Source organism: Cucurbita maxima, unplaced genomic scaffold, assembly GCF_002738345.1.
Source record: "Cucurbita maxima cultivar Rimu unplaced genomic scaffold, Cmax_1.0 Cma_Scf00009, whole genome shotgun sequence".
NCBI lineage: Eukaryota > Viridiplantae > Streptophyta > Magnoliopsida > Cucurbitales > Cucurbitaceae > Cucurbita > Cucurbita maxima.
Genome location: NW_019272025.1, coordinates 4,566,793 through 4,584,050, shown reverse-complemented (window position 1 = coordinate 4,584,050; position 17,258 = coordinate 4,566,793). Strand labels below are relative to the sequence as shown.

The following is a 17,258-nucleotide window of genomic DNA, read 5'->3' as shown; positions in this document are numbered from 1 at the left end:
ATAAGTGGTGGGGGATGAATATACCATTTTGCAACTCACATTGCCCCTTCCCATCATTATTCCCTACTAATCATATTCTTTTAAACCCTAACGTTTTTAGTTCAACAATTGCAGCTTTCGGGACCTATCGTGTTTTAGATTAATAGTTGATGTTTTTATTTACGTGAGTTGTGTTCGTATTTGTGTGATATGAAGATTTTTGTTCACTGACATTGTCAGTTTACTGCATCACCTGAATAAACTCTCGTTTGTATTTTGTTTATGTTTAGTAGGATAAGTGTCGAGATTTGAATTTAGGGTTTTCGTGAAATGTTAGTGAGAATTGGTTGCAATAATGTATAGAGTCATGAGAAGTTGGATAATTTTGTCTCTATGAATGGTTTCAGGACCTAACCTTAACTCTGTCCCGAAGGTTTTTTATTATAGCTTGTCGGTTCTTTGTCGATGCTATTTGGAACAAACACTAGCAATATCTCATTGTGGATTTTTTTTTTACTAACTCCCGTCGCAAATGACTTAACTATGTATTTATGCTAACTCCCGTCATTGATGTTTACTCACCCTACAAGTGTAGCTCGAATAACTTCATAAAATCTAGTGGCTAAAGATTAAAGTTATTTATATTATTATTAAAGGCTTGGTATTTTGATCCGATAAAATTATTCTCAAATTAGATACAATCTAAATAAAATAACAACACGATTCTCTTGAAGATGAAGTTGGGCCACTTGAGTTGTGTGGAGCAAGGGAAGACCTATGATATGAAAAAGGATTTGTATCAAAATCTAAACTAATAAAAAGAATGATTAAAATAATGTAAAGGGTAATCAAATCTGAATCTTAAGTTGGGAGGGAGATTATGAGTTATCTAATCACACTTAGAATGGATCTTTCCGTTCGTAAGAGGATCTATATTCCAAAAAGATCTCGTTACAATAAAATAAATAGAGTTTGAAGCATACGATGCTCGTGTAGTGGATTCATAATCAGCTTTAGCTCATGAGCTCCTAGAGAGAGAAAGAGAAAGAGAGGATTCAATGGGATACCAAATTGATATCAATGCTTGAAATTCACTAAAAGAATTGTTCAAAAAACTCAACAATTGACATAGAAACTGACAGATGAGTATCAATAATGCTTCAGAGATGCATAGCAAGAACAACAGGCTTAATAGTAACTAGACAATGACTGATATGAGCATACAATGAGTATTGTCTAAAAGGAAGGCTCTTTGCTGAACTTTCCCCGGTTTAGGTGTTTTGTTCAGCTTAGCACTGAAGAAGAAGACGGGTTTTTTATGCCGAACTGAGCCATGTCGAAGTCCCAATAGTGAATGTCGAGTCGAATTATCGACAAGAATCTTCCTTGGACAGCATTTTTCATTGGAGTAAGCAAAGCACATTGCCCATCTCTAAATGCCTTGTCCTCCCAACACAGAATCTGCAAGTTGCAGAGAAGCTCCTTTTATGGACACCCAAAAGAAAACCAGAAGGAAAATGAATTCAATCCTGTCCTCTTCAAAGATATGGAGTTGTATTAAAAAGTATATGACAAGAAATTAAGATTACAAACTATATTCTGAATGTGAAAGCTCAAAGAGGACAATGGAGTCGGAGTCGGCGTCGGCGTTGGCATTTCGAAAAGAAGAAAAAAGCTCAATTTAACTATCCATGGGGAAAGCAATGGCCAGCCTGCATCTGAAAGATCATGTTTTGGGGTCCAATGAAGGGTTCGTTGACAGCACCTTTTTGTAGATTGTGATCGGGAAGATGAACCCCGACGTAGGAGTTGACACCGAAAGTGCCTGGAGACATGAAAACATTCCCATGGGAGTGGTTGAAAACCATGGCTGCTCCACCGGCGTTGTGTTGTTGTTGTTGGTGGTGATGGTGGTTCCAATTGAAGGGATTCCGAGGCACGGTGGAGGATGGATTCGAGTGGCGTGAGAGCACGCCTGCGTGGTCCGGTGATAGTGACTTCTTGTTTTCGGGTGATGGGCTTCTCGTGTCGTTGAGATTGACAGTGGTTATATCGTGGATGCTCGCTCTCCGTTTATCTTTTCCACCGGAGAGCTGTCTGATGAAGTACTTTTGAGCATGACTAGCTACTTGAGTTGGCGTTCTAGTTACCACAAAATTTCTCGAGATGTTCCTCCAATCCCCTTTTCCGTACTTCTTCAACCCCATCAAAAACAGCCTGCAAATTCGTTTACCAATTCCAAATTCAAACTACAAAAGACACCTCAAAATGATTTCAACAGAAACAATGAGTGAAAATCAACACTTACTTGTGTTCTTCCTCCGTCCATGGAACTCCCTTCTTCCTCTCCTGATCGGCCGTCCGCCCCGACGATCTTTTCCCGATGAGGCCATACGATTGCTTGAATCCATCATAGCTATGGCTGCTAACCCAATCCAATGTAAATTGAGAAGTATCATAACCAGGAATTGGGATCAAGCCAGCTTCAATACTACTAACATCAGCTTCCAATTCCTTATACTGCCGGATCACATCCCCAACCGTCTTTCCAGGGATCATCGCCGCAACCTTCTGCCACCGATCAGGCGTATCGGTGTCGAAGATAGCCAGGGCATTCTCGAACAATTTGTTCTCAGCAATGGTCCATCTCGAGCTCAATCCATCGCCAGAGCTCCAACTCATGGAGGAAACAGGAGGGGACAGAATTTCCATTTCCCACTTCATGAATCTCTCTCTCTCAATTTTAGGATACAATTCAAAGAGATTCAAACATGTTCTTCATAATTTGGGGGAAGAGATTTAGAATTGTTAAATAGAGAAGAAACAGGAAGAACACAGAGAGAAAATGCAGCAAATAGGGCGAGACGAAGGCGGATATTTCGCAATAGGAATTCGACAATAAGGGCGTTAAATCAACAAGCATTTGAACGGAATCAGAATACTTTTTTTTCTGTGAAAACGTACTCTGAGGAATCTACACTTTCCAAACCAATTGAAAAAAAGTCACTGCCGCTTTCCAAATCAAACCAAATCAACAAAAACAATATCAATCAGTATTGCTCTAACTTCAATCGATTAAACCCTAACACTAACCAGCACTTCCAAAACTTCAGTCCAAACAGAATCCGATGAACAAATTTTCCAGGAAAATCACCGAGAAAGCGGCTAAAATTTTCCGGGAAAATGGAAGAAGGAATCGAAAAGAAAGCTGAAAAAAAGGAGAATCGGAGTGGAAGAAGACTGACCGAACCGACCTCAAAGCTTCGGAAATAACGGATTGGAATTGCTTTATTGTTCTTCGTCTTTTTGGTTGAAACAGAGCGAAGAACAAGAGAAAGAGGAAAAGCAGAAGCAGTAGAGCGCGAGAGAGCTTCAAGGAATGAATCTAAGCGAAAGAAGAAGAAGGGGAGAAAGAACGAAACAGAGCAAGGAAGAAGAGAAGAAAGCTTGAAGGTGTTAAGATATGATTGGTGGATTTGGTTGCCACGTGGATTTTCCAACTTAATGGAAAAAATTAAAAATTAAAATTTTCCCTCTTTTTAATTATAAATTTTAATTTTATATTTATTTCTCTATTTTCTAAATGTATTAAATAAAATAATCAATGTGTGTGCCCTTAGCAAGGAAGGCCCACATGTTCTTTGTTAGGACACGAGCCTCACAAATGTAAAAATTTATTGATTTTACTCCACATTTAAATTTATAAATACATTTTTATATGAATTATTAAATTACTAACAATACCCTTTTAAAATATTATTATTCTTATTTGAAAATTACAATATTATCCCTAACATTTCATAAACGTTTTGAAATTATTATTTATAACTATGTGTCGTTGATCTAACAGGAAAATATGGATTGTCACAGGTCACTCTCACATTGTTTTAGGTACTAATTTTTATATATCATTTAGACGAATTTTTACTATAAAAATGGTTATTAAAACGTTTATAAATGTAAAGGGCAATATTGTAATTTTGAAAATAGCAATATTTTTTTTTTTTTAACAAAGGTAAAAGTTAAAGAATATTGTTTATAATTTAAGCTTTTATTTTCAATTTTACATTTATTCTAAAATAATAAATAAATATCTTTAGATAATTTTATAAAATCATTTAAAATATTATTTATTATTTATTATTTATTGGCTTTTAGAAAATTAACCTTTTCCTCTCTTCGTAGAAGTGACAACAGATTCAAAACAACGGCTCTGATTGATATCATGCAAGTTGATAGAGTGAGGACCACTTGTGGGGTCCGAAATGGACCAGGCTTCTCATTGGGCAGTCTTTCACATAATTGTGACTACTTAAGGGTCACGATCTCGAGAATCTATCTCATCAACGGCTCTCGATGCTACACATGTCGTTGCCTCACTGGCCGAATGGGAGGAACACAATGAAGTCGAAGACAAATGGTCCAGGTAGATAATGGTCACCACCAATGAGTGTGTCCCACGTATGCACATGAACTCCCAATTATGTCCATGTTTGCATTGGATCAAATAAGCTCACATAATTGAAGCGTGGACCAGCCAATCCCCTCCGTGTCGACCGTCCTCTTTACAGTGGTGGTCGGGCTCGAAATTGATCTAGCCGCCAACTATTAATCTGAGCATAATTTAGTAAATAAAATTTTTGATATCTATTTAAGTGAGAGCGGTAATCCCTAGCTTTAGATTACTCGAACTAATAAAATAACTAAATTAATATAAATTTTATAATTAAAATTTCATTTTAATAAAAAAAAAAAAACATTTATTTTTCGAAGTGATATAGTAACAAGAATGTGAGATCCACGTCGAAACATGTTTTATAAAGGTGTTGAAACATGTTCCTAACATATGCGTTTAAAACTGTGAGGTTGTCAACAATAAAACTAGCGGTGGACTTAGGCTATTACAAATTATATCAAAACCAAACAAATGGCAGTGTGCCAGTAAGTACGCAGTGCCTCCAAAATAGTAGATTATGAGATCTCACATTGGTTGAATAAGAAAATGAAACATTTCTTAAAAGAAAGTAGAAATTTATCTTTACTGAACACATTTTAAAATTGTGAGAATGTGAAAATAACATGGAAGGGAAGTGTGACGCCCGTGGGGAGGACAAGACCCATTCCGTGTCGTGTATGCAAGCGAGGGCCAAAGTGGTCCCCTTGTTATGTGAACCACTGTCGTTTCTCTCTCATTTCCCCCCACTTTATTGAAAAAGGGTAATTATTCTACTCTTCATTTGCAATTTTGATGAAAAAAAATAAAAATAAAATAAATATGGTATGGGTGGGTCGGCAAGTGGAGTTGCAATCTGATATGATACCAAATTAGAAGAACACGACTCCTCACAACGGTACGATATTGACCACTTTGGTCCTAAGCTCTCATGGTTTTACTTAAGAGGCCTAATGCCAATTGAGAGAGTATTATTTGATTATAAACTCACGATCATTCCTTAAATGAGTCGATGTGGGACTTTCATCCACAAATACAACTAAACAATACACACGACGATAAGTCGAAAATATAAATAATTAAAATATTATTATCGTAATAAAATAACATATTATATGAAAAAAAACATCACTCTGTATTGAATCTTTGTAATAATTTAAAGCTAGATCTAGATAAATAAATAATAATAATTATTATTATTACATTAAATAAACTACTATTTAATTATAGACTTAGGAATTGCTTTATGAGGGGGATGGGATTAATTAGTACAACATGAAAGTGCAGCCAAAATTATACATAAAAAGGCACTAATTTGGTAATTAATTTAATTAATTTTACATTAATTTACTTCTCTCGTACTTTGCAAATGATTGGTCCCCTCTTATTCGAATTTGTTTCACAATTTGGACTCAACGCTTCAACTTTAATGCGGTCTTTATTTATAATTATTAAATTAAAAAATTTCTGACTTTTATATATTAATATAATTGTTATGTCGGTTGGGTTGAAACTATATGCACATTTTTAAATGCTTAATTAAATATTGTACTTATTTTATTTCTGCTTTTCTGTCCAAAAAATAATATTTTATTTAACGGTTTTTCAATAATATTTTTTAAAAATCAAATTTTTGTTTTTGTTTTTATAATTAATTTTGAAAAATAAGTAAGCAAATAAGTCCATAAAGAGCTATGTTTTTTAATATATATATATATATATATATATATTTATCGTCTCATAATTTTTTTTATTGTGAATAATTAAGCCTATATTATTCATTTACTAAAAAAAATATTCTTTAAAGAAAAATACTTTAACCCGTTTTAGCCCATTATATATCGTTGTCAATCTTACAATTTAAAAACGTGTATGCTAAGGAGAGAGTTTAGCCTACTCCGACTAGTGCCTCACAGCATCTGGTGACTGACTTTGATACCATTTGTAATAATCCAAACCCACCGCTAGTAGATATTGTCTGCTTTGATCCATTACATATCACTGTCAGCCTCACAGTTTTAAAACGTATATGCTAAAACAAGGTTTCCAGACTCTTATAAATAATTAGTTGTTTCTCTCCAATCGGGGTGGCGTCAACCTCATAGTTTTTTTAACGCGCCTTCTATGAAGAGGGTCTAACCCTACTTTGACTAGTGTCTTGCAGTGTTTCAAATCTCCTGGTCCCTGCGGAAGAAAGGAAAAAGAATTTCACGTTCTTCCTTTCACTTTCGGGAAGGGAGGATTGTTAAGGATATTTAGTAATAAATTATAGTTTACCATATATATTATATTTGATATTTTATTATAAAGCAAATATCTAATATTTGCTTTATTATCATAGGTATCTTTCCATTTATTGTTATTTCCATTTATTACTATTTCCATATCCTTGTAATTTATTTGATTATAAATAAGATAACTTTCACACCATTGAGGTGTGGTGGATTAATCAAACATTCACATGGTATCAGAGCCCTCTCGGTTTAACAACCCCGATCATTTCTTTTCAATGGCTTTTGAATTCTCTAATCTTCTTCTCCACCACCCCTGCTGGATTTGACGCCGCAGGGGCAGTCTTCATGGCTGCCGCAGGCGGAGCCGATTGATTACTCTTCGGCTCCACCCTATTGACCTCCAAATCACTTTTCGTCATACTCTGTACATACAACCTTACCTTTTCCAACCCAATCGGTTTTCCCCTTGGCCAATATAGTCTCTCTCATTTTCTTCCCAATCAACCTTCATCCTTCACATACACCCTAACCTAAACCTATCAACCTTTTGCAGAGATTTACCTTCGAAATCTGGGTGCCGCACTGGCCTATTCGCCAACCAAGTTGCCGCCGCCCTTCCTGCCAAAATTGGCTTCTTCGCCCGATGAGGCGACTCTTCCGACTGCCCTTCTCGCCAAAATTGGCTCCTTCGCCCAATGTGGCGACTCTTCAGGCTTCAACATTGTCTTTGTCCCTTGCTTTAGGTTTCCCCTTCTACTTCTTGGGGTTAGAAATATTCTCACCAGAGCCAAGGCAGCATCGTCGCTAAGCGACAATCCCTCTTCATGGGTTAGACATATTCTCGCCGAAGCCAAGGCAGCATCGCCGCTGAGCGGCGATCCCTCTGCAATTTTTGATGGCCAAGAACCGGGTTGTTAGCATCTTCATGAAAAGTGTTTCTCAACCTCTTTGAATTTTTCAGATTCAAGCTTCACGTTCGTTTAAATCCGACGCTTAGCTTGCGGTGGGGTGTTAAGGATATTTAGTAATAAATTATAGTTTACCATATATATTATATTTGATATTTTATTATAAGGCAAATATCTAATATTTGCCTTATTATCATAGGTATCTTTCCATTTATTGTTATTTCCATTTATTACTATTTCCATATCCTTGTAATTTATTTGATTATAAATAAGATAACTTTCACACCATTGAGGTGTGGTGGATTAATCAAACATTCACATGGTATCAGAGCCCTCTCGGTTTAACAACCCCGATCATTTCTTTTCAATGGCTTTTGAATTCTCTAATCTTCTTCTCCACCACCCCTGCTGGATTTGACGCCGCAGGGGCAGTCTTCATGGCTGCCGCAGGCGGAGCCGATTGATTACTCTTCGGCTCCACCCTATTGACCTCCAAATCACTTTTCGTCATACTCTGTACATACAACCTTACCTTTTCCAACCCAATCGGTTTTCCCCTTGGCCAATATAGTCTCTCTCATTTTCTTCCCAATCAACCTTCATCCTTCACATACACCCTAACCTAAACCTATCAACCTTTTGCAGAGATTTACCTTCGAAATCTGGGTGCCGCACTGGCCTATTCGCCAACCAAGTTGCCGCCGCCCTTCCTGCCAAAATTGGCTTCTTCGCCCGATGAGGCGACTCTTCCGACTGCCCTTCTCGCCAAAATTGGCTCCTTCGCCCAATGTGGCGACTCTTCAGGCTTCAACATTGTCTTTGTCCCTTGCTTTAGGTTTCCCCTTCTACTTCTTGGGGTTAGAAATATTCTCACCAGAGCCAAGGCAGCATCGTCGCTAAGCGACAATCCCTCTTCATGGGTTAGACATATTCTCGCCGAAGCCAAGGCAGCATTGCCGCTGAGCGGCGATTCCTCTGCAATTTTCGATGGCCAAGAAAGTGTTTCTCTACGCCTCCTCTGAACCAGGTTGTTGACTTCTTCAAGAAAAGTGTTTCTCAACCTCTTTGAATTTTTCAGATTCAAGCTTCACGTTCGTTTAAATCCGACGCTTAGCTTGCGGTGGGGTGTTAAGGATATTTAGTAATAAATTATAGTTTACCATATATATTATATTTGATATTTTATTATAAAGCAAATATCTAATATTTGCTTTATTATCATAGGTATCTTTCCATTTATTGTTATTTCCATTTATTACTATTTCCATATCCTTGTAATTTATTTGATTATAAATAAGATAACTTTCACACCATTGAGGTGTGGTGGATTAATCAAACATTCACAAGGATTAAGAAAATCCTATTGATTGGAGCTTTCTTTAGACCTCCAAGAAAAGCATGAAAAAAAGACTCGAATGACACGATCTCTCTGTTACCCTAGAATGAAAGGGGCGATCGATTCGTTTTCATTAAGAAATCAATCCCGAACTAGCTTCTTTACAAACTCTGGTAACCGACTCTAATACCATTTGTAACAATTCAAATCAATCACAAGTAGATATTATCCGATTTGGTTCTCAAATATTCCAGCCTGGTAGTTTTAAAATGTTTAAATTAATTAACCTAAATTTTTAATATTTGAATGGATATAATTATTAATTTTCATAGATTTTAAGCGTAATAAATTGATTTTTTAAATGATTTAAAAAAATAAAAAAATAAATAAATAAATGGGTCGGATAATTGAGGGAAACGGGGCCCGAAACAGATGCGTTTGTGCTGTCGGCTGCAAGAAGTCATTGTATTGGTTGACTGGGAAACCCGACGGGAACGCGATTATCATTTATCACTTTCTTCTTTTTAATTGGAATTTCGAATCTCCCACCTAATTCAATTCCCCTTCCCTCTTGCCTACGTGTCCAAATGCCACCGTGTCCATTTCAACTCCAAAAATATTATAAAAAAATTAAAAAATTGTATGACCCATAGAATAATATATTAAATCGTTTAGTGATATTTATGTTGAGTCCCACATCGGCTAATTCCATTAAGGAATGATCATGAGTTTATAAGTGAGAAATACTAACTCTATTGCTATGAGACCTTTTGGGAAGCTCAAAGCAAAGCCATGAGAGCTTATGCTCAAAGTGAACCATTGTGGAGAGTCGTGTTCATCTAACAATTTATAAATTATGTAGAGACCCCATGAGAGCTTATGCTCAAAGTGGATAATATCATACAATTGTGGAGAGTTGTGTTCATCTAACAATTTATAGATTATGTAAAGACCCATTTAAAATGGTATGAAAAATCTCCGTTCAAATAAAAAATGAGGACAATTTTTTTTCTTTATTAGCTAAACAGGATCATGATCGAATAGGGATTTATTTCTCACAATTATTTATTTATTTATTTAGCCTTTAAAATTTTTGTAATTTAAAATTTTTAAATTTATTTTTGATAAATTTTTTGACAAATTAAAACTTTTTAAAAACAATATATTACCTTAAAAGTTGGATATTAAATTTGTAATTTAATTATATAATTTTAAAAAATAGCATTACAGTTACATCCTTAAACAACCCAAAGTTGGAGATAAATTTTGGATAATGTTATTTTTGTGAAAGGTAAAAAGTAAAAGTAAAAGTAAAAACGGTGTTTGGTTTATCTTAATAAAATATAATGTAAAAGTTATTGGCTGAGTGGAATTGCTTTCAAATGTTATGGGTTTGATTACCGAATTGGGTTCCCAAGTGCTTTTAATGTTAGATTCCAAAATAAGTCAAAATTAAAAATTTTAAATATTTATAATAATAATAACAATAATAACTAATTCTATGAATTATTTATTTAATTTCATTTTTGTTGAAAATGTGGAAGGATAATTTAAAACTAATAAAATAATAATAATAATAAAAAAGCTTGAAATTGAAGCATATAATATTGGAATAAAATACAAAAAATTACAGGTAATATTTCATTAAATTGGGTTTTGGTTCTTTTTCTATTGCATGCGCACACGCTCTAGGGAACATAAGCCATTTTTTTTTTAATATTATATATATTTACTGGTATACCCTTTTATTTTTATTAATTATTTAAATATAATGAAGACAAAATAAATAATTTCAGGGGTTGGTGGCCGACCCTTCAGAATTTGAAAGCACTAAAATAAAATCAGTATTGGAAATGTGAGAATTAAATAATAAATTAAATTTTAAAATAATGTGAGCCCAATAATTCTATTTTCCTCAAATTTAATTAACTTAAACTAATTAAACCTAATTCATTAATTTAGTTATCAAATCAATCATCCTATGACTTAGGATTATATTTTATTTATATAAATATTTATAACTAATATGCATTAAATAGCAGTGAAAATTATCATAAAATTTCCCTAAAAAGTAGCGATTTAAATAGTTGTTTTTATTTATTTATTTAATTTTTTTTTTATAATATTAATAATTAATTGGATTTATTTTTTATTTTTTGTATTTTCTTGGGGGTGGTTCCCATGTGTCTGTTGGGTATATCAAAGGGGTAAATCGGGAGAAGAGGGCATTTAAAATATATAATTTATAAAGGCATTTTAATTTAATAGATTAAAAATGGGGTGTGGGCCCTTTCCATTTAAGGAAAGATTCCCTCCCTGCCTTTCCTTTTTCCAAAAGTTGACAAAAGACAGGCTAATTGTGATTCAGATTTCTAAGGCATCCTGGAAAGCGTGTGATGAACTCCTCCCACGTGCGCGCGTGCTACTCTCACGTGTGGAAACCCACACTGGCGGTTTGATAATTATATTATTTTAAATTGGGTTTAATCGATAAATAGGTTAGGATGAAAAATTATTAATATTTTTAAAGATAGAATATTTAAATCTCTCTATTAAATTAAAACAGAATTATGGTTTATGAATATACGTTCGTTGAAATATCAGCAAATCTAATATAAATTTCACCCGTTGAGTCGGTCGGGTCATCTCGAGGCCCCGTCACAAACATGATATTATATCATGTGTGCGTAGAAATGCATTATTTTTAGGTGACATTCAAATATGAATGTCAACTAAAAATAATGGGCCGGAGTTGAGAAAGAAAGCCCATAAAAGAATCATGTTGGGCCTAGTGAGCTTTTTCTTGGGTCGTTAAAGCTGGATTGGGCTGGACAGGATAAAAGTCCAATAGGCGGCTGACGTGCCATTACATAACGTAAAATAATTAAAAAGATAAAAGATTTTTGGAAATAAATGATTAATGTGTATTTTTTAATTAAAAAAAGTACTTTTTTTAAATGAGAAAATTCAAATAGAAAGTCCAAGGAAGACTATAATTATTTTTTTTGGTGGAATATTCTATTTCTAGCTTTGGAAAGTTGCTGAGCTGGTTTCCACTTTCTTCCCGTCTTTAATAATTTCGAAATTTTTAATTTTAAGTACACGTCAAATTAAAATTAAAATTAAAATTAATAATTTAAAAAACTATTTAAGTAGGATTGCTTCCCGTCTTGTGTTAGTGTAAGTGATCAACGCAGCGGGTATGCAGGCCAAATTGTTCTGCGAATGGGAACACGAGGTCGCCATCTCAACAGTACCTTTGATTCCACGCTGATCCAGACGTCCAAACCAATCCAATCCGCACAAAGCTCTTCAAACACTCTGTTTCTTGGTTTTGATTATTCTATCGCCGTCAATTTTAGCGATGCAAGCAATGCCAAATTGCCGAGATCTAGGTCTTCTTGTTAATAATGCTTTTAATGGATTCCTCAATCACTTGCCCCACCACATTGCGTTTACATTGGACTTCTCCTTCTTCCTCATTTCCATTTTGAATGCGTGAACTCTCAACAGTAAGATTTCTACTCGTTATCTTAAATGAATCCGTAGAAAGAAAGCTCCTCAAATTGATTCTCTGTTCCTTCTGGATGCGGTTCTCTCTTTAGGTAATGTTCGCCAATTAATTTTCTCCTTCTTCTTCGTGTTTTTTCTTCTTCTGAAATTCTGTCGAAGTATCAGATTATTCGGCTGCGGAAGGAGTTTCTTGAAGGTTATCCATGGGGGAAGAAGATAGTATTTACACGCAAGATGGAACAGTGGACTACCGTGGAGATCCGGCTGTTAGAACCAAAACGGGAACCTGGAAGGCCTGTCCCTTTATTTTAGGTAATTTTTGTTTGTAGGGAAAGTGGATTGATGAGATTCAAACTGGAAATCTTAACTAATGGTTGATTCTTCAATAGGAAATGAATTTTGTGAGAGATTGGCTTACTATGGAATGAGCTCGAACCTGGTGCTTTACTTTAAGAATCATTTGAATCAGCATAGTGCTACAGCTTCAAAAAATGCGAATAATTGGAGTGGAACCTGTTACATTACCCCCTTGATTGGAGCGTTTTTAGCTGATGCCTACTTAGGTAGATATCGGACTATTGCTGCCTTCTCCATCGTCTACGTGATTGTGAGTTCTAACAATTTGATTTTACACTTCGAAACACGATTTTGATGCTCCTAATGTCGTGTTTTTGACATGTTTGGATACTGGAATTGATTGGTCTATGCAGGGGATGACACTTTTGACACTGTCAGCTTCAGTGCCTGGCTTAAAGCCTACTTGTGTTGCTAAAGATGATTGTCATGCGACGGCTGCTCAAAGTGCAGTGTGTTTTGTGGCTTTGTACTTGATTGCGTTGGGAACTGGTGGGATAAAGCCTTGCGTTTCGTCTTATGGAGCAGATCAATTTGATGATGCTGATGAAACTGAGAAGAAGCACAAGAGCTCTTTCTTTAATTGGTTCTATCTTTCAATCAATGTTGGTGCTCTAATTGCAAGCTCTGTGCTAGTTTGGGTGCAAGAAAATGTGAGCTGGGGTTGGGGGTTTGGTATTCCAGCCATGGCTATGGCGATTGCTGTGGTGAGTTTCTTTTCGGGGACTCGGCTGTATCGAAACCAGAAACCTGGAGGAAGTCCTTTTACACGTATATGTCAGGTCGTGGTGGCGTCTTTTAGAAAATATGAAGTAAAAGTACCTGAAAACAAGGCCCTGTATGAGACAACCGATAACGAGTCTGCTGTCGTAGGAAGCCGCAAACTCGACCACACAGATGATTTCAGGTTCGTTTATAATTGAAAACCAAAATGATGTAAGAATGTCCATTGTTAATACGCAATATGTATTGAGGAAGAAACGCTCATCCCCTTGTCTTTGTCAGGTTCTTTGACAAGGCAGCTGTGGAGCTTGAATCAGATCAGATGTTAAAGGGCTCAGTAAATCCATGGAAGCTTTGCACTGTGACTCAAGTAGAGGAGCTAAAGGCCATCATAAGGTTGCTTCCAGTATGGGCAACAGGGATCGTATTCGCTGCTGTGTATAGTCAAATGGGCACTTTATTTGTATTACAAGGTGACAAAATGGATGCTCATATTGGCCCCAACTTTGAGATCCCTGCTGCATCTCTCTCCATCTTTGACACATTGAGTGTGATCTTTTGGGTACCGGTTTACGATCGAATCATAGTTCCAATGGCTCGAAAATACACCGGTCACCCGAACGGCATAACTCAACTGCAGAGAATGGGCATTGGCCTGTTTATTTCAATTATAGCTATGCTATCTGCAGCTATCTTAGAACTTGTGAGGCTTCGAGAAGTTAGAAGGCACAACTACTATGAACTTGACCATATGCCCATGTCCATCTTCTGGCAAGTTCCTCAGTATTTTCTTATTGGTTGTGCTGAAGTATTTACCTTCATTGGGCAGTTAGAATTCTTTTACGAGCAAGCTCCCGACGCCATGAGGAGTCTTGGCTCGGCTCTCTCGCTCACTACCGTCGCACTTGGAAACTACCTGAGCTCTCTACTTGTGACTATTGTCACCAAATTCAGCACTAAAGATGGAAGTCCTGGATGGATACCAGACAATTTGAACTACGGTCATATACACTATTTCTTTTTTCTCTTGGTGATCTTGAGTGTAAAAAACTTGATTGCCTATCTTTTCATAGCTAAGTGGTACAAGTATAAGAGGCCCCTTGGAACCCTTCGCTGATTAATGTAGAAAGTATGGATAGCACACTGAAGAACAGTGCAAAACAGAACAGCCTCAACATTCTGTCAGTAAATTTAGTACTTGTTTATCCGTATGTAATGCAACTCATATTCAAACAAGAAATTATAAGATTCAAAAGTTTTATGAGACCTCACGTTAGTTGGAAATGGGAATGGGAATGGAAATGAATCATTCCTTATAAGGGTGTGTAGTAAATCTCTCCCTACTAGACACGTTTTAAAACTTTGAGAGAAATCTGGTAGGAAAGCCCAAAGAAGATGCTAGTGGTGGGCTAGGACAATTACAAAATGATATCAGAACCAGGCATCGAATGGTATGCCAACGAGGATGCTGAGCCTCCCAGAGTTAGATTGTGAAATTCCACTTAGTTGAAAAGGGAAATGAAGTTAGATTGTGAAATCCCACTTAGTTGAAAAGGGAAATGAAGTATTCCTTATAAAAGTGTGGAAACCACTCCCTAGTAAACTCGTTTTCAAATCTTGAGGGTAAGTCCGAAAGGAAAAACTCAAAGAAGATAATATTTGCTAGCAGTGAGTTTGAGTCGTTACATTTATATCTTAATAATGGCTACAAACGGATTGCCGCTGGCTAAACACAAAGCAATTAGCAACTGAAATTGATTTCACTTTTCCAGCTTTATCCATCTCGTAATAAGATCATAACTTTTATCTAAGGAACGAGAACAACTAGTCTATATAATGTTTATAATAGAAACTTTCCCGGAAGAAGAAGGGACGAACCTTTTTACACGACATGCTTGACATTGAAAGAAGAACTTCTTGGCCTGCTCTTTCCTGGTTTGCCTCTGCTGTGGCTCCTCAATGGTGTCAAATAGAACCTTAACAAGCCATTATCAAAGTTATTTGGCGAATACCTTACACTCCGATTCCTCCGCAACGTAAAATCGTCTCTCCACCTCGAACCGTTCAGTTTCAAATCATTCCCACCATTAAATCCAGCTACTTTGCTCCGATCTCGACAGCTTACGCTGTAACTTCGAATGAGCTTCTGGCTAACGCAAGAGTTCGCTTCGCCATTAGCAACACGCCTCAGCTTTTCCCAAGACTCAGCAATAGGCTGATCACAACTTTCTTCATCATCAGACTTGCTTTCACCACTTCGCTTATGCATCATACCAAGAACACTTAATACTTTACGCCATCTATGCACCTTCTTGAACGTCTTTCGGTCAATCCCAGCTGCGTCAAGAACAGAATCTTTGGAAGTAACATCAGTGCCACTCAAATCGCCATCTCTGGTGGCTTTTGAGCGAGACTTGTTCAAATCTTTCTCTGTAAGTAGCACCTTTGCACCATAGAATAACTCTGTAGTTGCAGGAGATACCTTTGCGTTTGATATTAATTTCAAGTCATCAAAGTCCGCCGATGCCCCCTTTCTGTGTGAACTTGAACGATCAAAGCTCTTCCTCCGCCTCAGAGAAGACAATGAATCCATATAGTAATCTTTAGTCTGAGCCGATCCACCAGGGATTTTATCTCCTACATTCTTCGGAGAGCCTTCTGATTCATCAGAAGGATCATCTTTCATAAATTCAGTACCGGGGAATTTGGCCTCCTCCAAAACTGAAACCATCGGCGTAATCTTTGGATAAGTTTTTCCAATCAGATATCCATCCCAAGAAGCCCTTGCCTCATCGAACGAATACCGTGAATCATCCAACGATATTCTACCTGCATCGGCGGAGAATCTTGGATCTGTATCACAAGACATTCTTCCCAATCCATAGTCTCCAACCTCCGAACGAGTCTCTCCAATTTCAAGCACTCTCGACTTGATAGCCTCTGTTGTCACCGCATCTACATTGCAATTGTTACCGAGATTCTTTCTTTTTTGCTTTTTCCTCCATTTTCCGAGTTTCTTGCTGAAGACTGAAGCCGCTTCCCAGACACTCCCTGCAATTTCTCTTAAATCTCGACCTGCATTCTTCTTCCTCCGAAATTCGAGATCTATAAACTCTTTCACCGTCTTGAACTCAGCCTCCTCTCCAGCAAAATCGTCGATCGTGCCAAGAGCCGGTCCAATTGTCCCTCCGGATGCCCTAAATTGTCTCTCATTTGCCACAACCTCATGCAATTCAAAACCTAAATTCTTGGATTCGATCTCCACCTGCTGATTCGTACATCTCGGCTTATCTTCGCGACAGAAAAGGTCCGACAAGGAGTTTCCGGAGCGAACATCGCACGATTTCCGATGCTGCACCTGCATTCGCCCGATGCTGGCATCACGCTTCGCTGCAGAGAAGGATTTGCTCCGACGGAGCTCCAATGGTGAATGGTGTTTCTGAAGTGGCGATTCCTGTTGCGTATCGAGATCAATCCCAGCAAGGCGCTCACGGAGGCAGGAGGCGCAAAATCCGGTCACTGGCTTGGTAGGATGACGGTGACAGGAGGAAAGCCGATGCGATACAGTTTTGGCCTGCAGATTCATGGCTGAAGATGAAGAAGGCACTCATGTCGCATAGTTACCGAGAGAGAGAGAGAGAGTAGCAGAAAAAAGAGTAATTTTAGAAAATAGCCTCCAAATGTTTAGATTTTGCAGAAAAGACCCCTTTCATAAACAATATTTTAAGCAGACAAGTTTACCCTTTCTTAGTTAAAGA

At 36.9% G+C, this 17,258-nt stretch overlaps 3 protein-coding genes across 4 annotated transcripts; 1 reads left to right on the top strand and 2 right to left on the bottom strand.

Annotated features, from left to right (window-relative positions):
* Positions 1 to 1,043: 1,043 nt before the first annotated feature.
* Positions 1,044 to 3,396, bottom strand: LOC111484504 (transcription factor DIVARICATA). 2 transcript variants are annotated; one of them, XM_023131137.1, is made up of 3 exons: positions 2,288 to 3,396; positions 1,745 to 2,196; positions 1,044 to 1,440 (listed from the first exon to the last, which is right to left on the bottom strand). In XM_023131137.1, the coding sequence occupies exons 1-3, from the start codon at positions 2,701 to 2,703 to the stop codon at positions 1,412 to 1,414; spliced, it is 897 nt and encodes a 298-aa protein (XP_022986905.1). In that variant the 5' UTR covers positions 2,704 to 3,396; the 3' UTR covers positions 1,044 to 1,411. The 2 variants fall into 2 exon arrangements, with proteins under 2 accessions (XP_022986905.1, XP_022986904.1); XM_023131136.1 differs by having other exon boundaries at positions 1,054 to 2,196; positions 2,288 to 3,395.
* An 8,689-nt stretch (positions 3,397 to 12,085) lies between these two features.
* Positions 12,086 to 14,766, top strand: LOC111484451 (protein NRT1/ PTR FAMILY 8.1-like). The gene is made up of 5 exons (XM_023131054.1): positions 12,086 to 12,515; positions 12,589 to 12,735; positions 12,813 to 13,030; positions 13,134 to 13,684; positions 13,783 to 14,766. Exons 2-5 carry the CDS (start codon positions 12,627 to 12,629, stop codon positions 14,615 to 14,617), a joined length of 1,713 nt encoding a protein of 570 aa, XP_022986822.1. The 5' UTR covers positions 12,086 to 12,515; positions 12,589 to 12,626; the 3' UTR covers positions 14,618 to 14,766.
* A 459-nt stretch (positions 14,767 to 15,225) lies between these two features.
* On the bottom strand, positions 15,226 to 17,203 carry LOC111484453 (UPF0503 protein At3g09070, chloroplastic-like). Its single transcript, XM_023131061.1, has one exon. It carries the CDS (start codon positions 17,084 to 17,086, stop codon positions 15,383 to 15,385), a length of 1,704 nt encoding a protein of 567 aa, XP_022986829.1. The 5' UTR covers positions 17,087 to 17,203; the 3' UTR covers positions 15,226 to 15,382.
* Positions 17,204 to 17,258: the final 55 nt, after the last annotated feature.

What these genes read in the sequence shown, in the direction of transcription:
- LOC111484451 (XM_023131054.1), top strand. Translation starts at nt 12,627, where the DNA reads ATGGGGGAAGAAGATAGTATTTACACGCAAGATGGAACAGTGGACTAC. An exon ending in GGCCTGTCCCTTTATTTTAG is followed by an intron (nt 12,736 to 12,812) that starts GTAATTTTTGTT and finishes ATTCTTCAATAG; the next exon opens with GAAATGAATTTTGTGAGAGA. An exon ending in TCTCCATCGTCTACGTGATT is followed by an intron (nt 13,031 to 13,133) that starts GTGAGTTCTAAC and finishes TGGTCTATGCAG; the next exon opens with GGGATGACACTTTTGACACT.
- LOC111484453 (XM_023131061.1), bottom strand. Translation starts at nt 17,086, where the DNA reads ATGAATCTGCAGGCCAAAACTGTATCGCATCGGCTTTCCTCCTGTCAC.
- LOC111484504 (XM_023131136.1), bottom strand. Translation starts at nt 2,703, where the DNA reads ATGAAGTGGGAAATGGAAATTCTGTCCCCTCCTGTTTCCTCCATGAGT. An exon ending in TGGACGGAGGAAGAACACAA is followed by an intron (nt 2,197 to 2,287) that starts GTAAGTGTTGAT and finishes ACGAATTTGCAG; the next exon opens with GCTGTTTTTGATGGGGTTGA.